This window comes from Cnephaeus nilssonii (assembly GCF_951640355.1).
Source record: "Cnephaeus nilssonii genome assembly, chromosome: 6".
Taxonomy (NCBI): domain Eukaryota; kingdom Metazoa; phylum Chordata; class Mammalia; order Chiroptera; family Vespertilionidae; genus Cnephaeus; species Cnephaeus nilssonii.
In genome coordinates, this window is record NC_137077.1 from 70629724 (window position 1) to 70643187 (window position 13464).

General features: G+C 36.2%; 1 protein-coding gene across 2 annotated transcripts in view; it reads left to right on the plus strand.

Moving 5' to 3' along the window:
• ZDHHC17 (zDHHC palmitoyltransferase 17) overlaps nt 1–13464 on the plus strand; it is an 87954-nt gene that overhangs the window by 50640 nt on the left and 23850 nt on the right. For both annotated transcript variants that reach the window (XM_079773464.1, XM_079773465.1), the window contains 2 exons: nt 549–674; nt 12375–12517. In XM_079773464.1, coding sequence (XP_079629590.1) covers nt 549–674; nt 12375–12517 — 269 coding nt within the window. The remainder of the gene's footprint in view (nt 1–548; nt 675–12374; nt 12518–13464) is intronic.

Consider the following 13464-nt stretch of genomic DNA (forward strand, 5'->3'; position numbering starts at 1 on the left):
TACTGCTCTTATTCTCTTTGGAAATTTCTATGGATGAATGAATTTAAGGTGATTAAGAATGGCAATACAACAATAGTAGAAGTAGAAATTGATTTTTTTTATTCCTGTATTCATCTTCAGACTTTTGTCATCATTAAAATTAAACTGAAAGAGTTCTGAAAATTTGGTAATATAGCAGGATGTTATGTAGCAATAACTATTACTAATGAAACCTTTAATGAATATGAAATAACTGATAAACTGTGTGATAGTCTCTGATCCAGCAGGTACTAAAATACCTACTTTTTGATTTGCTCTCTAATATAAGCCAAAATGTAAGCACAAATAGAATCTATACGAGTAAATACATTTTTTGATTGTACCTTGAATGGGAAAGCATAAGTAATATTTAATGATTTTTAGATTCTTCTAGTAGTTGACTGCCCAGTATAAAAACAGTAATGAGCTAATATGCAGTCAATTTATTTTTATAGATGTGCTTTAAAAGTTAGTAACTAAAATATTTTGTTTTTATTATTAATATGAATTTCTTCCACTTATATTATCAGGGTGAATCAGCACTTGATTTGGCAAAGCAGAGAAAAAATGTCTGGATGATCAACCATTTGCAAGAGGCAAGACAAGCAAAAGGATATGATAATCCATCTTTCCTTAGAAAACTGAAAGCTGATAAGGTAAGTTCATGACAGAAAATTTTCAAATATCTAGTCTTTTTTAGTAAGATTCATAAGAATACTTTCTTTTTTAAAAAAATTTTTTTATTGATTTCAGAAAGGAAGGGAGAGGGAGCGAGAGAGAGAAACATCAATGATGAGGGAGAATCATTAATCAGCTGCCTCTTGCATGCCCCTTACTGGGGATATGGGGATCTCGATGCCTGTAACCAGGGCATATGCCCTTGACTGGAATCGAACCTGAGACCCTTCAGTCTGCAGGTCGATGCTCTGTCCATTGAGCCAAATCAGTGAGGGCAAGCATACTTTTTTCTCATGAGCATTTACAGCCTTTAATTTTGACATTGGCCGATATAATATTTAAATATTCCACCCAGCATACAATGAAGGTAGATAGCAAAGTTTCTCAAGGCTCTGCCTATTTGACTGATGGTCTGTTTGTGTTATCTAATAATTAAGAAGGGTATATGTGAGATTGTTTAAATCTCATAAATTTTAGTTTATTGATTCAGCTGGCCTTAGTTAAGTAATTGATAAAAGTTTTTCCTGTTTAAGTGCATTTGTTAATATGGTAATCAGTTTTAAAAAACATCTTAGTCCCAATACATATCTTTTTAACTACTCACAAGTCTACCTCTAATTAAGTTAAGCTATTCATTCTTTTGTGATGTTGTAACCTTTTTTAAAGAGAGGAAACATATTTTTTCACTTCTCTATAGAAATTCCATTTTAGACCTTTCATGTACCTTTAATTATAAACTGTGTGACTTTTGGCTCAGTTGCCCATTTGTAATTATATGATTTCAAAATCAAGAACATTTTTCTAAGAGTTGGTATTCCTTAAAAATTTCCCTTAAAAAAATAGCTGACTGACAATTTCTTTATATACCTAAACAATTGACAAGGTATTTGCTAACTTGTCAATAGTCAAAACTTGAATGGCATACATATCTTATGCATGTCTTCCTCAGGTAGTTCCAGTGGTAAAACTATTTGTGTAAATTTAATATTGATCTGTCTGTTATCAGAACCAAATGACAAGTTTGGAATAAAGGGAAACATACTTGAAAGCATGCCTCATTTACTTGTAATTCAGACTTCCTTAATGAGCTGAAAGGTTCATTGGTGTATTATTTAGGCATCAGAAGAATTAAATTTATAGTTTATAAACTTGCCTATTTTCTATGCCATAGTTGAGAATAATGAACAATTTTTGCAAGTTATGTTAACTCTTATTTCACCATTAGTTATGATATAAATATGGTTTATTATTTATTTTCTTTGGTGTTGCTCTATCCTCCAGGATTTAGAGCAGTTTTGCTCAGCAGAGTGAAAATGGCTGATGTCTTATAATAACTAGGCTAGTAATTAAAGTATCTTGTATTACTTTGGGATGTCTCATAATCTTTATGCTTTCATTTGTTTAGTATAACTACTCTAAGTTTTTTTTAATATATTGTCAGATGAAAATGACATTGTAAATTCTAGATATTCATTAACATGTAAAGTTATTTACAGCAATAATGAACTATATATCAGGTTTGAACATGATCTGTTTTAAAAAAAGAGCTTCATTAAAAACTTAGCACAGTTTTACTAACATTTATATATTATTGTGATTAGTTCAGAAGTCAAGTATTACTGTGTCTTTTTGTTTTGTTTTGACTTAGTAGCCTTAAATATGTTACCTTTTTAAAAAGGTTACTAGATAAAAATAGATGATGATTAGGGGCTTTGTGGAATTAAGTACTTGTAATTATGTAGACTATTCTTTTTCCATCTCAAATTAGAGAAATGTAAATCATGATCATGACTTTATTTGTTAGTCTTTAAAGTATATTCTGTATTTAAAACTAAATAAGAAGACAGTAAGACCTAGGATTCAATAGTATATACCAAAAAATAAGTCATTCCAAAAGGGAAAAAGATTTTTTTTTGGACTGTGCTAATAGACAATTAGATATGGAAGGAATTTTGATTTTAGAACTTGGGTTTTTAAAGTGAGAAAATTTTAGACAGGCAGATTTATTAACTTGCTTAATGAAAAGTTAGATGAAAATCTCTAAATTAGTATTTCTGCACATTTAAAAATCGATGATCCCTTTTGTTTACAGTGGATATCTCACAATATCTTCTTTTTTAATGTTGTTTATTGATAATGTGAAAATAAACCCGGGAATATGAAGTACATGTACTTTTCCCTATTCCTCCCTCTAAGCAACTAAAAAACCTGGACATTATTTACAAAATAAATGTAAAAAGACTGTGGAAGATGGAGAGAATGTGGCAAAATGGCTAGGGAACTCAGGCCCCAAAGAATAACATGGTGTTGAGTTCCCTGTGTTTTCTTTTGTTTGTTTATTTTTGCCTCGTATACCAGTATCCCAGAAGAGGAGTCGACAAAGCCAACAGCCTAGAATCATGAATGGGTGCAGACAAAAAAGCTTGCAACAAAAAAGTCTGTTCTCTTTTCAAAGGACCAAAAAAAAAAAAAAAAAAAAAAAGAAGGAAAAAAAGAAAAATTTTAGAAGCTTTTAGAAAATAACTTTCTACTATATCCAAACACTACAGAAAATACTGTGGCCCCACCCTTATTCACACAGCAAAGGCCAGGACTTCTGTCCTTACCAGGCTATAATGAGGTGCTCCAACTTCTCTCCAGGGGTGGTGTCAGAAAAAGGCTGAGTAGACAGTTGGGACTTTCATTCCCACTGGCTATGAATGACGTTCCATCCCCTGCTGTATCATTGGAGAACACATAGGAAATAGTAATGAGGCACACCTAACTCTCCTAGCCAGGGAGGTATCAGTGTTATATCGTAAATCAGCGAGATAGATACGAGACACCTTAATGAGCCAATTAATTAGGAGTCTTTATTCACGAGGGCCCGGAGGGAGGTGTTTCCCAAATTTCTGAGCCCTGACATAGAAGAAGTTTCCCATTTTTATACCTTTTGAGCTTCTTTGTCTGCAGATTTCACAAAGAGCTCTGTGTAGGTTATTGTTACAGACAGTTTGTAACCTTGAATACATAATGAACCAATACTTGGCATAAGAATATTGGAATTATCAGTATCAGTATTAGTCTGTTACATCAGATGGCTAGCTTGCAAGGTCAGACAGCTAAGTTTTTATCTTTTTCTATTATTCAAACTAAAACAGTTATTTTACAGAATAAGGGATTATCTAAAAACAACAGAGTTGACCTACAGAATAAGAGACTGTCTAAGAATAACAGAGTAGTTCAAACAGCAGTTTTCCAAAGGAGGAATTACTATGCTTCATCAATAGTGGTTCATTGGAGGCCTACAAGTTCCAGCTTTGCTCTGCAGTAATGAGGAGCCCTGTAGAGGCCAAGCAAGAATCCTGGACTTCCACCCCACCTGGCAGGAATGAGAAAGTGCTTCACTCCTCTCCCAACCTACATCAGAGGAATCCATCTAAAATAAAAGGTTTAAGTAAGATCTAGTATTTCACAATACTCAATATGTCCAAGTTTCAGTTGAAAATTACTCATCATGCTAAAAGCCAAGAAGATCTAAAACAATGAAAATAGAATCAACAGATGCCAACAATATGAGAGATGTTAAAATTATCTGATAAGAGATTTTAAAGCAGCTGTCATAGAAAGGCTTCACCAAGTAGCTATGAACATGCTTAAAACAAATGGAAATTGAAGTTTCAGCAAAGAAATAAAAATACAGAAATAGAATATAAAGAAAAACCAAATAAAAAATTTTTAAACTGAAAATTACAGTAACCAAAATTAAAAACAAAAACAAAAAACAACTCATTGGATGGGCTCAATAGCAAATTTTAGGGGATAGAAGAAAGAATCAGTGACCTTGAAGATGGAACAATAAAAAGTACCCATTTTGAACAACAAAAGGAAATAAACTGGAAAAAAAAAAAGAACAGTCTTAGGGACCTGTGGTTATAACAGAATATCTAGCATTAATATGATTGGAGTCCCAGAAGAAGAGAAGAAAGAGGGTGAAGCTGAAAAAGTACTCAAAGATATAATGGACAAAAATTTCTCCAATTTGGCAAAAGACAGAACTACAGATTAAGAAGCAGAACAAATCCTAAACAGAATAAACACAAAGAAATCCTCACCAAACATATCATAGTCAGTCTTCTGGAAAAAATAAAGATCTTAAAATCCCTTTACCAATAGGGGCAACACAATTCAAATGACTGGATTTCTTTCTCATCAGAAGCCATAGAGCTCAGATGGAACTGACACATTTTCCAAGTGCTGAATGGAAAGAACTATCAACCCCAGCATCCCATACAGTGGAAAATATCTGTTAGGAATGAAAGAAAATCAACACATTCTCAGATAAAGAAAAACTAAGAGAATTTGTCATCAGCAGAACTTATTCTAAAAGAATGGCTAAGAAAAGTTCTCTAAACAAAAGAAATAAAATCAAGAATCTTAACATTAAGATTATGGTAAGCAAAATTATGGGTAAATATGGTAGATTTTCCTTCTTAAGTCTTCTAAATTTTGCTTGACAGTTGAAGCAAAAATTATGCTGTTTGATGTGACTCTAAATGTATGTAGAGAATATATTTGAGATAATTTATAACATAAATGAGGTTAGAAGTACATAAGGGGAGGTAAGCGTCACTTGAACTGGTAAAATGAAGACGAGTACACTGTGATAAGTTATGTTTATAAAATGTAATATTTAGAGTAACCACTAAAAAAGCTATACTCACAAACACTGTAGATCGTGAAAATAGAACTCTAAAAAACTTTCCAATAACCCAAAAGAAGGCAGGAAAAAGAAAATAGAACAAAAAACAGAGAACAGACAGAAAACAAAACATAAAATTATAGACTTAAACCGGAACGTATTATTACATTAAATGTAAAAGGTCTAAATATACCCAGTAGAAGACAGATATTGGCAGTGTGGATTATAAAGTATGACTCTACTATATGCTCTGTTTATAAGAAACTCACTTCACATGTATGAATATTGTTATGTTGCTTGTATGTGGAAATAACAGAATGGAAACAATGTTTCCCTGGGACCAAAACCAGACAAAGACAGTACAAAAAAAGAAAACTATAGACCAACATCCCTCATGAATATACTCAAAACTCCTTAACAAAATATTAACAAATATAAGTCAGCAATATATAAGGAAAATTATGCACCATGACCAAATGGGGTTTATGAATGCAAGGGCTGGAATAAATATTCAAAGATTATTTAATATACTCTGCCTTATTAATAAATTAAAAAAAAATTTTGCCGAAATCGGTTTGGCTCAGTGGATAGAGCATCGGTCTGCGGACTGAAAGGTCCCAGGTTTGATTCCGGTCAAGGACATGTACATTGGTTGCAGGCACATCCCCGGTAGGGGGTGTGCAGGAGGCAGCTGGTCGATGTTTCTCTCTCATCGATGTTTCTAGCTCTCTATTTCTCTCCCTTCCTCTCTGTAAAAAATCAATAAAATATATTTTTAAAAAATTTTATGGTTGTATCAGCCAAAAAGTATTCAATAAAATTAATGTCCATTCATGATGAAACTCTGAGAAAAATAGGAATAGAGGAGAATTTCCTGAACTTTATAAAGAACATATAAAAAACCTTTAACATTGTACTTGATGGTAAAAGATTGAGTGCTTTTTCCGAGATCAAGAACAAGGCAAAGCTATCTCTCTTACTGCTCTTATTCAACATAGTACTAGAAATTCTAGCTAGTGATATAAAGAAAGAAAAGGAAATTAAAAGCCATATAGATCAGAAAGGAAGAAATAGTAAAATTGTCCCTATTTGTGGTTGACATGATTGTCTACATAGAAAATCCCAAGGAATCTGTCAAACTTCTAAAACTAATAAATGAATTCAGCGAGATCAAAGGATATAAGGTAAATATATTTAAAAATCTGTTTTATTTCTATACACTTGGAATAAATATGTGGGTACCAAAATTTAAAAAATAAAGTACTATTTAGGATTTCTAAAGAAACCCTAAAATTTAAATATTTAGGTGTAAATACAAACAAATGTGTAATGTACTTATGTACTGAAATTTTTAAAATGCCAATGAAAGAAATCAAAGATGATATAAATAAATGGAAAGATATACTGTGTTCATGAATTGGAAGACTCAGCATAATAAATGTCAGTTTTCCCAAAATTGATATACAGATTCATTGCAATTAAATAAAAATTCTAGCAATATTTTGCTATCGTCAACATATAGCTATTTTTTTGCTGGAAAAAATAAACTCATAGGTCAGTGGCCCAGAATAGAGTCCAGAAATAGAGCCATCAAGATATTGACAGAAGTACAATGTACATTGGTAAAATAATTCTTCTTTTACAATGTACAATTCAATTGAGGAAAGATAACCTTTTCAGCAAATAATGCTGGATCTTTTGGATATGCATAGGTGAGTAAATAAATAAAACCTTACTCAAATTTTACATCATATAAAAAATAAAATAGTTCACATAATTAAATGTAAAACATAAAACTATACAAGTTTTAGGAAAAAACCCCAGAAAAATCATCAGAATCTAGGACTAGGCAAAGAGTAAGAATTGACACAAAAAGCATGATTCATAAAAGTAAAATTGATCATTTGGACTTTGTCAAAATTAAAAACTATAGTTCTACAAGACTCCCTGTTATTAGGATGAAAAGACACACTACAGACTGGAGAAAAGTATTTGCAAGACACATATCTAATGAACTAGTTTTTAGAACATATAAAGAACTTTCAAAACTCAAAAGTAAAAAATCAAGTTAGAAAATGGTCTTAAGACATGAAGAATTATTTTACCAAAGATATAAAAATGGCTGATAAGTACATGAAAAGATGTTCAACATCATTAGTCATTAGGAAAATGCAAAGTAAAACCACAGCAACTTACTTTCATATACCTATTAGAATAACTAAAAAGTTGTAAAATCCCCAAATGCTGGTGAGGATGCAGAGGGATCAGATCCCTCAAACATTGATGGTGGAAATGTTTGGAGAAAAGTTTGGCAGTTTTGTGTGTGTTTTTGTTTTTTTTTAACTTCAGATGCAATTATCATGCAACGCAGAAACTTCACTCTAAGTTATTTATCCCAAAGAAATGAAACCTTGTGTTCACATAGAAACCTGTATGTGAATATTTATAGCAGTTTTATTCATAATAGCCCCAAATTGGAAGCAACCCCAAAGTCCTTCAATGGGTAAATAGTTCAAGAAACCATGGTATATTTGTACCATGGTATATTCCTCAGTGATAAAAAGAAATGAACTAATCATACATACAATAACCTGGATGAATTTCCAAAGAATTATGTTGAATGAAAAAGCCAATTCTATAAGGTTATGTACCATTCATATAAAATTCTTGACATGACAAAAATTATAGAAATGTTGAACAGATTAGTGGTTGCCTGAGGTTAATTATGGGGGTGAGGGTAGGGTTGGAGGAGGCTGTAAAAGGACAACATGAGGAATCCTTATAGTGATAGAAATATTCTGTATCATAGCTGTATCGATGTCACTGTCTTGGTTGTGATACTACTTTACTGTTTGCAAGATGTTAGTCATTAGGGGAACCTGGTTAAAGGTTACTTGGGATCTATCTGTATTATTTATTACAACTGAATGTAATCTACAGTTATTCAAAGTAAAAAGTTTAGTTAAAAAATAGATTACTGAATTGTAGAAGCTAGGTGGTAGACATGCAGGTATTCAGTATAAAATTATTTCCAATTTACTTTATATTTGAAAAATTCCATAATAAAATATAAGAGAAAATAGATTTCTCATATCTCTAAAAATAGTGTATCACTATTATACCTTTATATTGTGTATGTTATGTGATAGTTTTTAAAAAATCTAGAAATCCCATGCATAGGTGTTTAATCACGAAAATGCACTTATGTTACACAAAAACCTGTATGTAAATGTTTATGGTGTCTTTATTCACAATCATCAAAACTGGAAACAACCCTAATTCCTTCACTGAGGAATGGATAAAAAAACAGATAAATCCTGTAACGGAACACTACTCACCATTAAAAAGGAACTGAATACTGATAAACACAACAACATGGATGAATATCAAATGCATTCTTGAAGTGAAAGAAGCCAGACTTAAATGTTTGCATTCAGTATCATACCATCCTAATATATAAAAAGCCAGGAGCCATCACAACCAAAACAACCGGACGATGACCAAACACAGGCTGCGTGGGGCGACAAGGCCAGCAGGGGATTAGTGAGGGATGACCAAACGACTGAACAGCAGGCTGCGTTGGGCGACCAGACTGGCGGGGGGGGGGGGGGGGGGCAGTTGGGGATGACCTGGCTGGCGGGGGCGCAGTTGGGGATGACCAGGCCAGCCGGGGGGGCAGTTGGGAGTGACCAGGCCGGCAGGGGGACAATTGAGGGGCAACCAGGCCGCAGGAGAGGCAGTTGGGGGCGACCAGGCCGGCAGGGGACAGTTAGGGGCGACCAGGCTGGCAGGCAGTGGTTAGGGGTGATCAAGCTGGCAGGGGGGAGCAGTTAAGGACGATCAGGCAGGCATGCAGGTGAGCAGTTAGGAGCCAGCAGTCCTGGATTGTGAGAGGGATGTCCGAGTGCCGGTTTAAGCCCGATCCCCAGGCAGTTGGACATCCCCTGAGGGGTCCCAGCTTGGAGAGGGTACAGGCTGGGCTGGGGTGACCACCCTCCCGTGCATGATTTCAAGCACCGGGCTTCTAGTTTATATATATGGCACTAGAAGCCCGGTGCACGAAATTCGTGCACGGCGGGGGGTTGTCCCTCAACCCAGCCTGTACCCTCTCCAATCTGGGACTCCTGGAGGGATGTCCAACTGCCCGTTTAGGCCCAATCCTGGTGGGATCGGGCCTAAACGGGCAGTCGGACATCCCTCTCACAATCCAGGACTGCTGGCTCCCAACTGCTTGCCTGCCTGCCTTCCTGATTGCCCCTAACCGTTTCTGCCTGCCAGCCTGATCACCCCCTAACCACTCCGCTGCCAGCCTGGTTGATGCTTAACTGCTCCCCTGCCAGCCTGTTTGCCCCCAACTTCCCTCCTCTGCCAGCCTGGTCACCCCTAACTGCCCTCTCCTGCAGGGTTGATCATCTCCAATTGCCCTCCCTTGCAAGCCTGGTCCCTCTCAACTGCCCTCCCTTGCAGGCCGGGTGCCTCCCAACTGCCCTCTCCTGCTGGCCATATTATAGTGGCCATCTTGTGTCCACATGGGGGCAGGATCTTTGACCACATGGGGGCAGCTATATTGTGTGTTGCAGTGATGATCAATCTGTATATTACTCTTTTATTAGATAAGATAGAGGCCTGGTGCATGGGTGGGGGCCAGCTGGTTTGCCCTGAAGGGTGTCCCAGATCAGGGTGGGGTTCCCTTGGGGCGTGGGGTGGCCTGAGCGAGGGGCCTGTGGTGGTTTGCAGGCGGGCCACGCCCCCTGGCAACCTAAGCGGAGGTCCTGGTATCTGGGATTTATTTTCCTTCTACAATTGAAACTTTGTAGCCTGGAGCAGAGCCAAGCCTGCTGTTCCCTCCGGGGCGGCAGCCATCTCTGTGGCAGTTAATTCACCTTCTACAGTTGAAACTTTGTTGCCTTAAGTGGGTGGGCCCAGCCAGGGTGTGCTTTAAAGCTTTGCTTCCCCTGTTGCCACCGGCAACCCTGGCCTGCTCTCTCAAGCTCCATTCTGCCTCCATTTGTTTGAATTTGTTTACCTTCTATAATTGAAACTTTGTAGCTTGAGTGGAGGCTTAGGCCTGCAACGGCTATGGAAAGCTTGGCTTGCTCTGTTACCTGGGAAACCTTGCTCTCTGTGGCTGTAGCCATCTTGGTTTGGGTTAATTTGCATACTCGCCCTGATTGGCTGGTGGGCGTGGCTTATGTAGCAGAGTGATGGTTAATTTGCATATTACCATTTTATTAGAGAAGATTCCTGCAAAGGAAAAAAAATTTAGGAACAGAAATCAGATTAGCGTTTGCCAGGGGCAGGGCCTGCGGCTGCAGGGTATTTGTGGAGTTGATAGAACTATGCTATTTCTTGATTTTTGAGCTAATTACACAACTGGGTATGTTAATCAAAATTCAGAGAACTATGCAGAAAAGGTGAATTTTACTATATGTGAATTGTATCTTATTTTTTAATGAAGAAATGTGGTCATTGCTGAAGGAAAACAAGTATCTTGACTAAAAACAAGCCAAATTACAGAAAATTTTATACCAGACTTTTTCAAATGACACATGTCCACCTTCTCTCCCACCAATAACTACCCTCTTACCTATAGGTTCTTTCCTCTAATTATAAATCTTCTCTAATCCTATCTAATAAAGAGGCAATATGCTGATTGACTGTCACGCCCTCACAAAGTTGGCAGTGCCCATAGCCACAAGATGGTGGCTCCCAGTCCCCTCAGCCGCGCCAGGGAGGCAGGCGTGCAGTGTCCGGACGCCTGCCTCCGGAGTCCCCCAGTCCCCTCAGCCCCCCAGCCGCCCAAGGCCAGCCTGAGGAGCAGGCAAGCCTCTGATGGTGGCTGCCCAGCCACCCAGGGCCGCCTGAGGCTCAGGTAACCAGGGCCGGCCGAGGCTTGCACTGCTGGCAGTTGGCAGCAGCAAAGGTGTGATGGGGGCATTGCCTTCTCCTGATCGCCAGGTTGCCTCCCACCCCTGAGGGCTCCTGGACTGTGAGAGGGCACAGGCCAGGCTGAGGAACCCCCCTCTCCAGTGCATGAATTTTCATGCACCGGGCCTCTAGTGTCTTGATATAAAATTCAAAATACTAGAGATGAAAACAAAATTGGAAGGATTACTTATTTTACTACAACATAAAATTAAACTCTTGGAGTTGATATGTTTAATTATTAATTTAAGTTAAAATTACACATTTAGTTCAGAAATGGTTGAATTGGGGAAAACATGGCCATTTATTTGAAAAAATATATAGTTTTGTAATTCAAGAAACTTGATAGAGGCTTGTAAGTTTGTGAAAGGGCTGTTATGTGGAAGAGGCAGTGTTGCTCTGAAGATACTATTGTGGAGATGTTATAAAGAAATAGGTTGTTAGAGTGGACTTTCTAATAACCCAACCAGTATAAAAATGAAATAGAACTACCTCTGAAGTATTAAGCACTTGGCTTTTAAATGTTTTCAGAGGCACATAATCTCCATTCTATGGATTCTGGTACCCTGTAGATTGTTTAATTTTGTACTGTATCTAATTTTAAGGTTTGGATATGCTGTTTATATGTATCATCCAAAATGCCTTCTCCAGGCTAAGCATCCTCAGTTTCCTTATTTTATATAGTTCTTCAATCATTAGTCATTCCGATTTTCCTTGTCTCTAGTTATCAATGCCCCTGGTATAATGGGGTGGTATTTGTCATGAACTATTTCTAGCCTGTTCATGTGTTAGCAGGTGGTACTGCTCTCTTCTATATCTGACTATCTAGACTCACTCCTATAACTTCTATTCTCATTTTCCACAATTTTAACCAAGTACTTTTAAATTATTTGTGTATTGCCTGTTTCTAGAAGACAGAGACCAGCACCTTGAATAATACCTGCATATAGTAAGCATATTTGAATGAATCAATTTACTCTCTTGTTGCATGTTTTTACAAAGGTAACAATGGTTCATATTGAGGTTACTTAAAACATTAAAAACTTTCTAATTTTTTTTTTTTTCTTTACAGGAATTTCGGCAGAAAGTAATGCTAGGAACTCCTTTCCTAGTTATTTGGCTGGTTGGGTTTATAGCAGACCTAAATATCGATTCCTGGCTCATTAAAGGGCTAATGTATGGTGGTGTTTGGGCTACAGTACAGTTTCTTTCAAAGTAAGTGTCGTTTTTAACTATACCTTAACTATAAGTGTAAGATTATAATTTGGATCCTGCTATATAAAATTAATGTTTTGTATGTTCAGAAAATTGCCTTTCTGTAACATGTTTGATCTTAATGTTAAAGAATTTTGGCAAATTTATATGTGAAATATTTAAAAATTTTAATAGTGTTGTCTAGCATTAATTCTTAAGGCTATTAAACATTTCAATAAAAGTGGACTTGAGTTTGTTGAACTCTAAATGTAATATACATATTGCTTCTTTCTAGATAATTATAATGCTTGAACTTACCTTGCCATAGGAATGATATTTTCTTTGGTCATAGGCAATATGCAAAAAAGAGGTTTAATTTTAGTAGCAAGGTAAAGTCTAAGCATATGAAGTAAGCTCAGTTTTTTATTATTATTATTTTCTCCCTATTTTTTCTTTAAACATTGTGATAATTTCTTTTTCTTCTGTCCTTAGAGATTGCCTTCATGCCCATCCAGTAATCAATCACTAGTCTGTGATCCAAAACTTTTCACCTTCCATTCATTTTAGTACTTTGTTTTTCCCTGAATTTCAAAAAAGAGTTCTGCAAATAATTTACACAGAGATGAGAATGACTAGTAATACACTAATGTGTTAACTCTTAGGAATAGGCTTACTTCTAGGTAATTAATCACATTTAAGTGTTTTTTGGAGCTTTGAGGGCCTTTATAAACAGGAATTCACCACGATTTTCTATTTAGCCTACATGGATGATTGACCCTGCTTATGTTTGATGAAATTTATTAATACTTATTTTTCCTGAATTCTAAATGCTGTAAATAATGACCTTCAGTTTTACTGAATTAGTAGTTCATTCTACTTGAAAAGATGTGGTGAAGACTTAACAGGAGTATATAGATTAGGAGAAATAAAGATGAAATACAGAGAAAAACTTTAGGATTGCTTTGTAC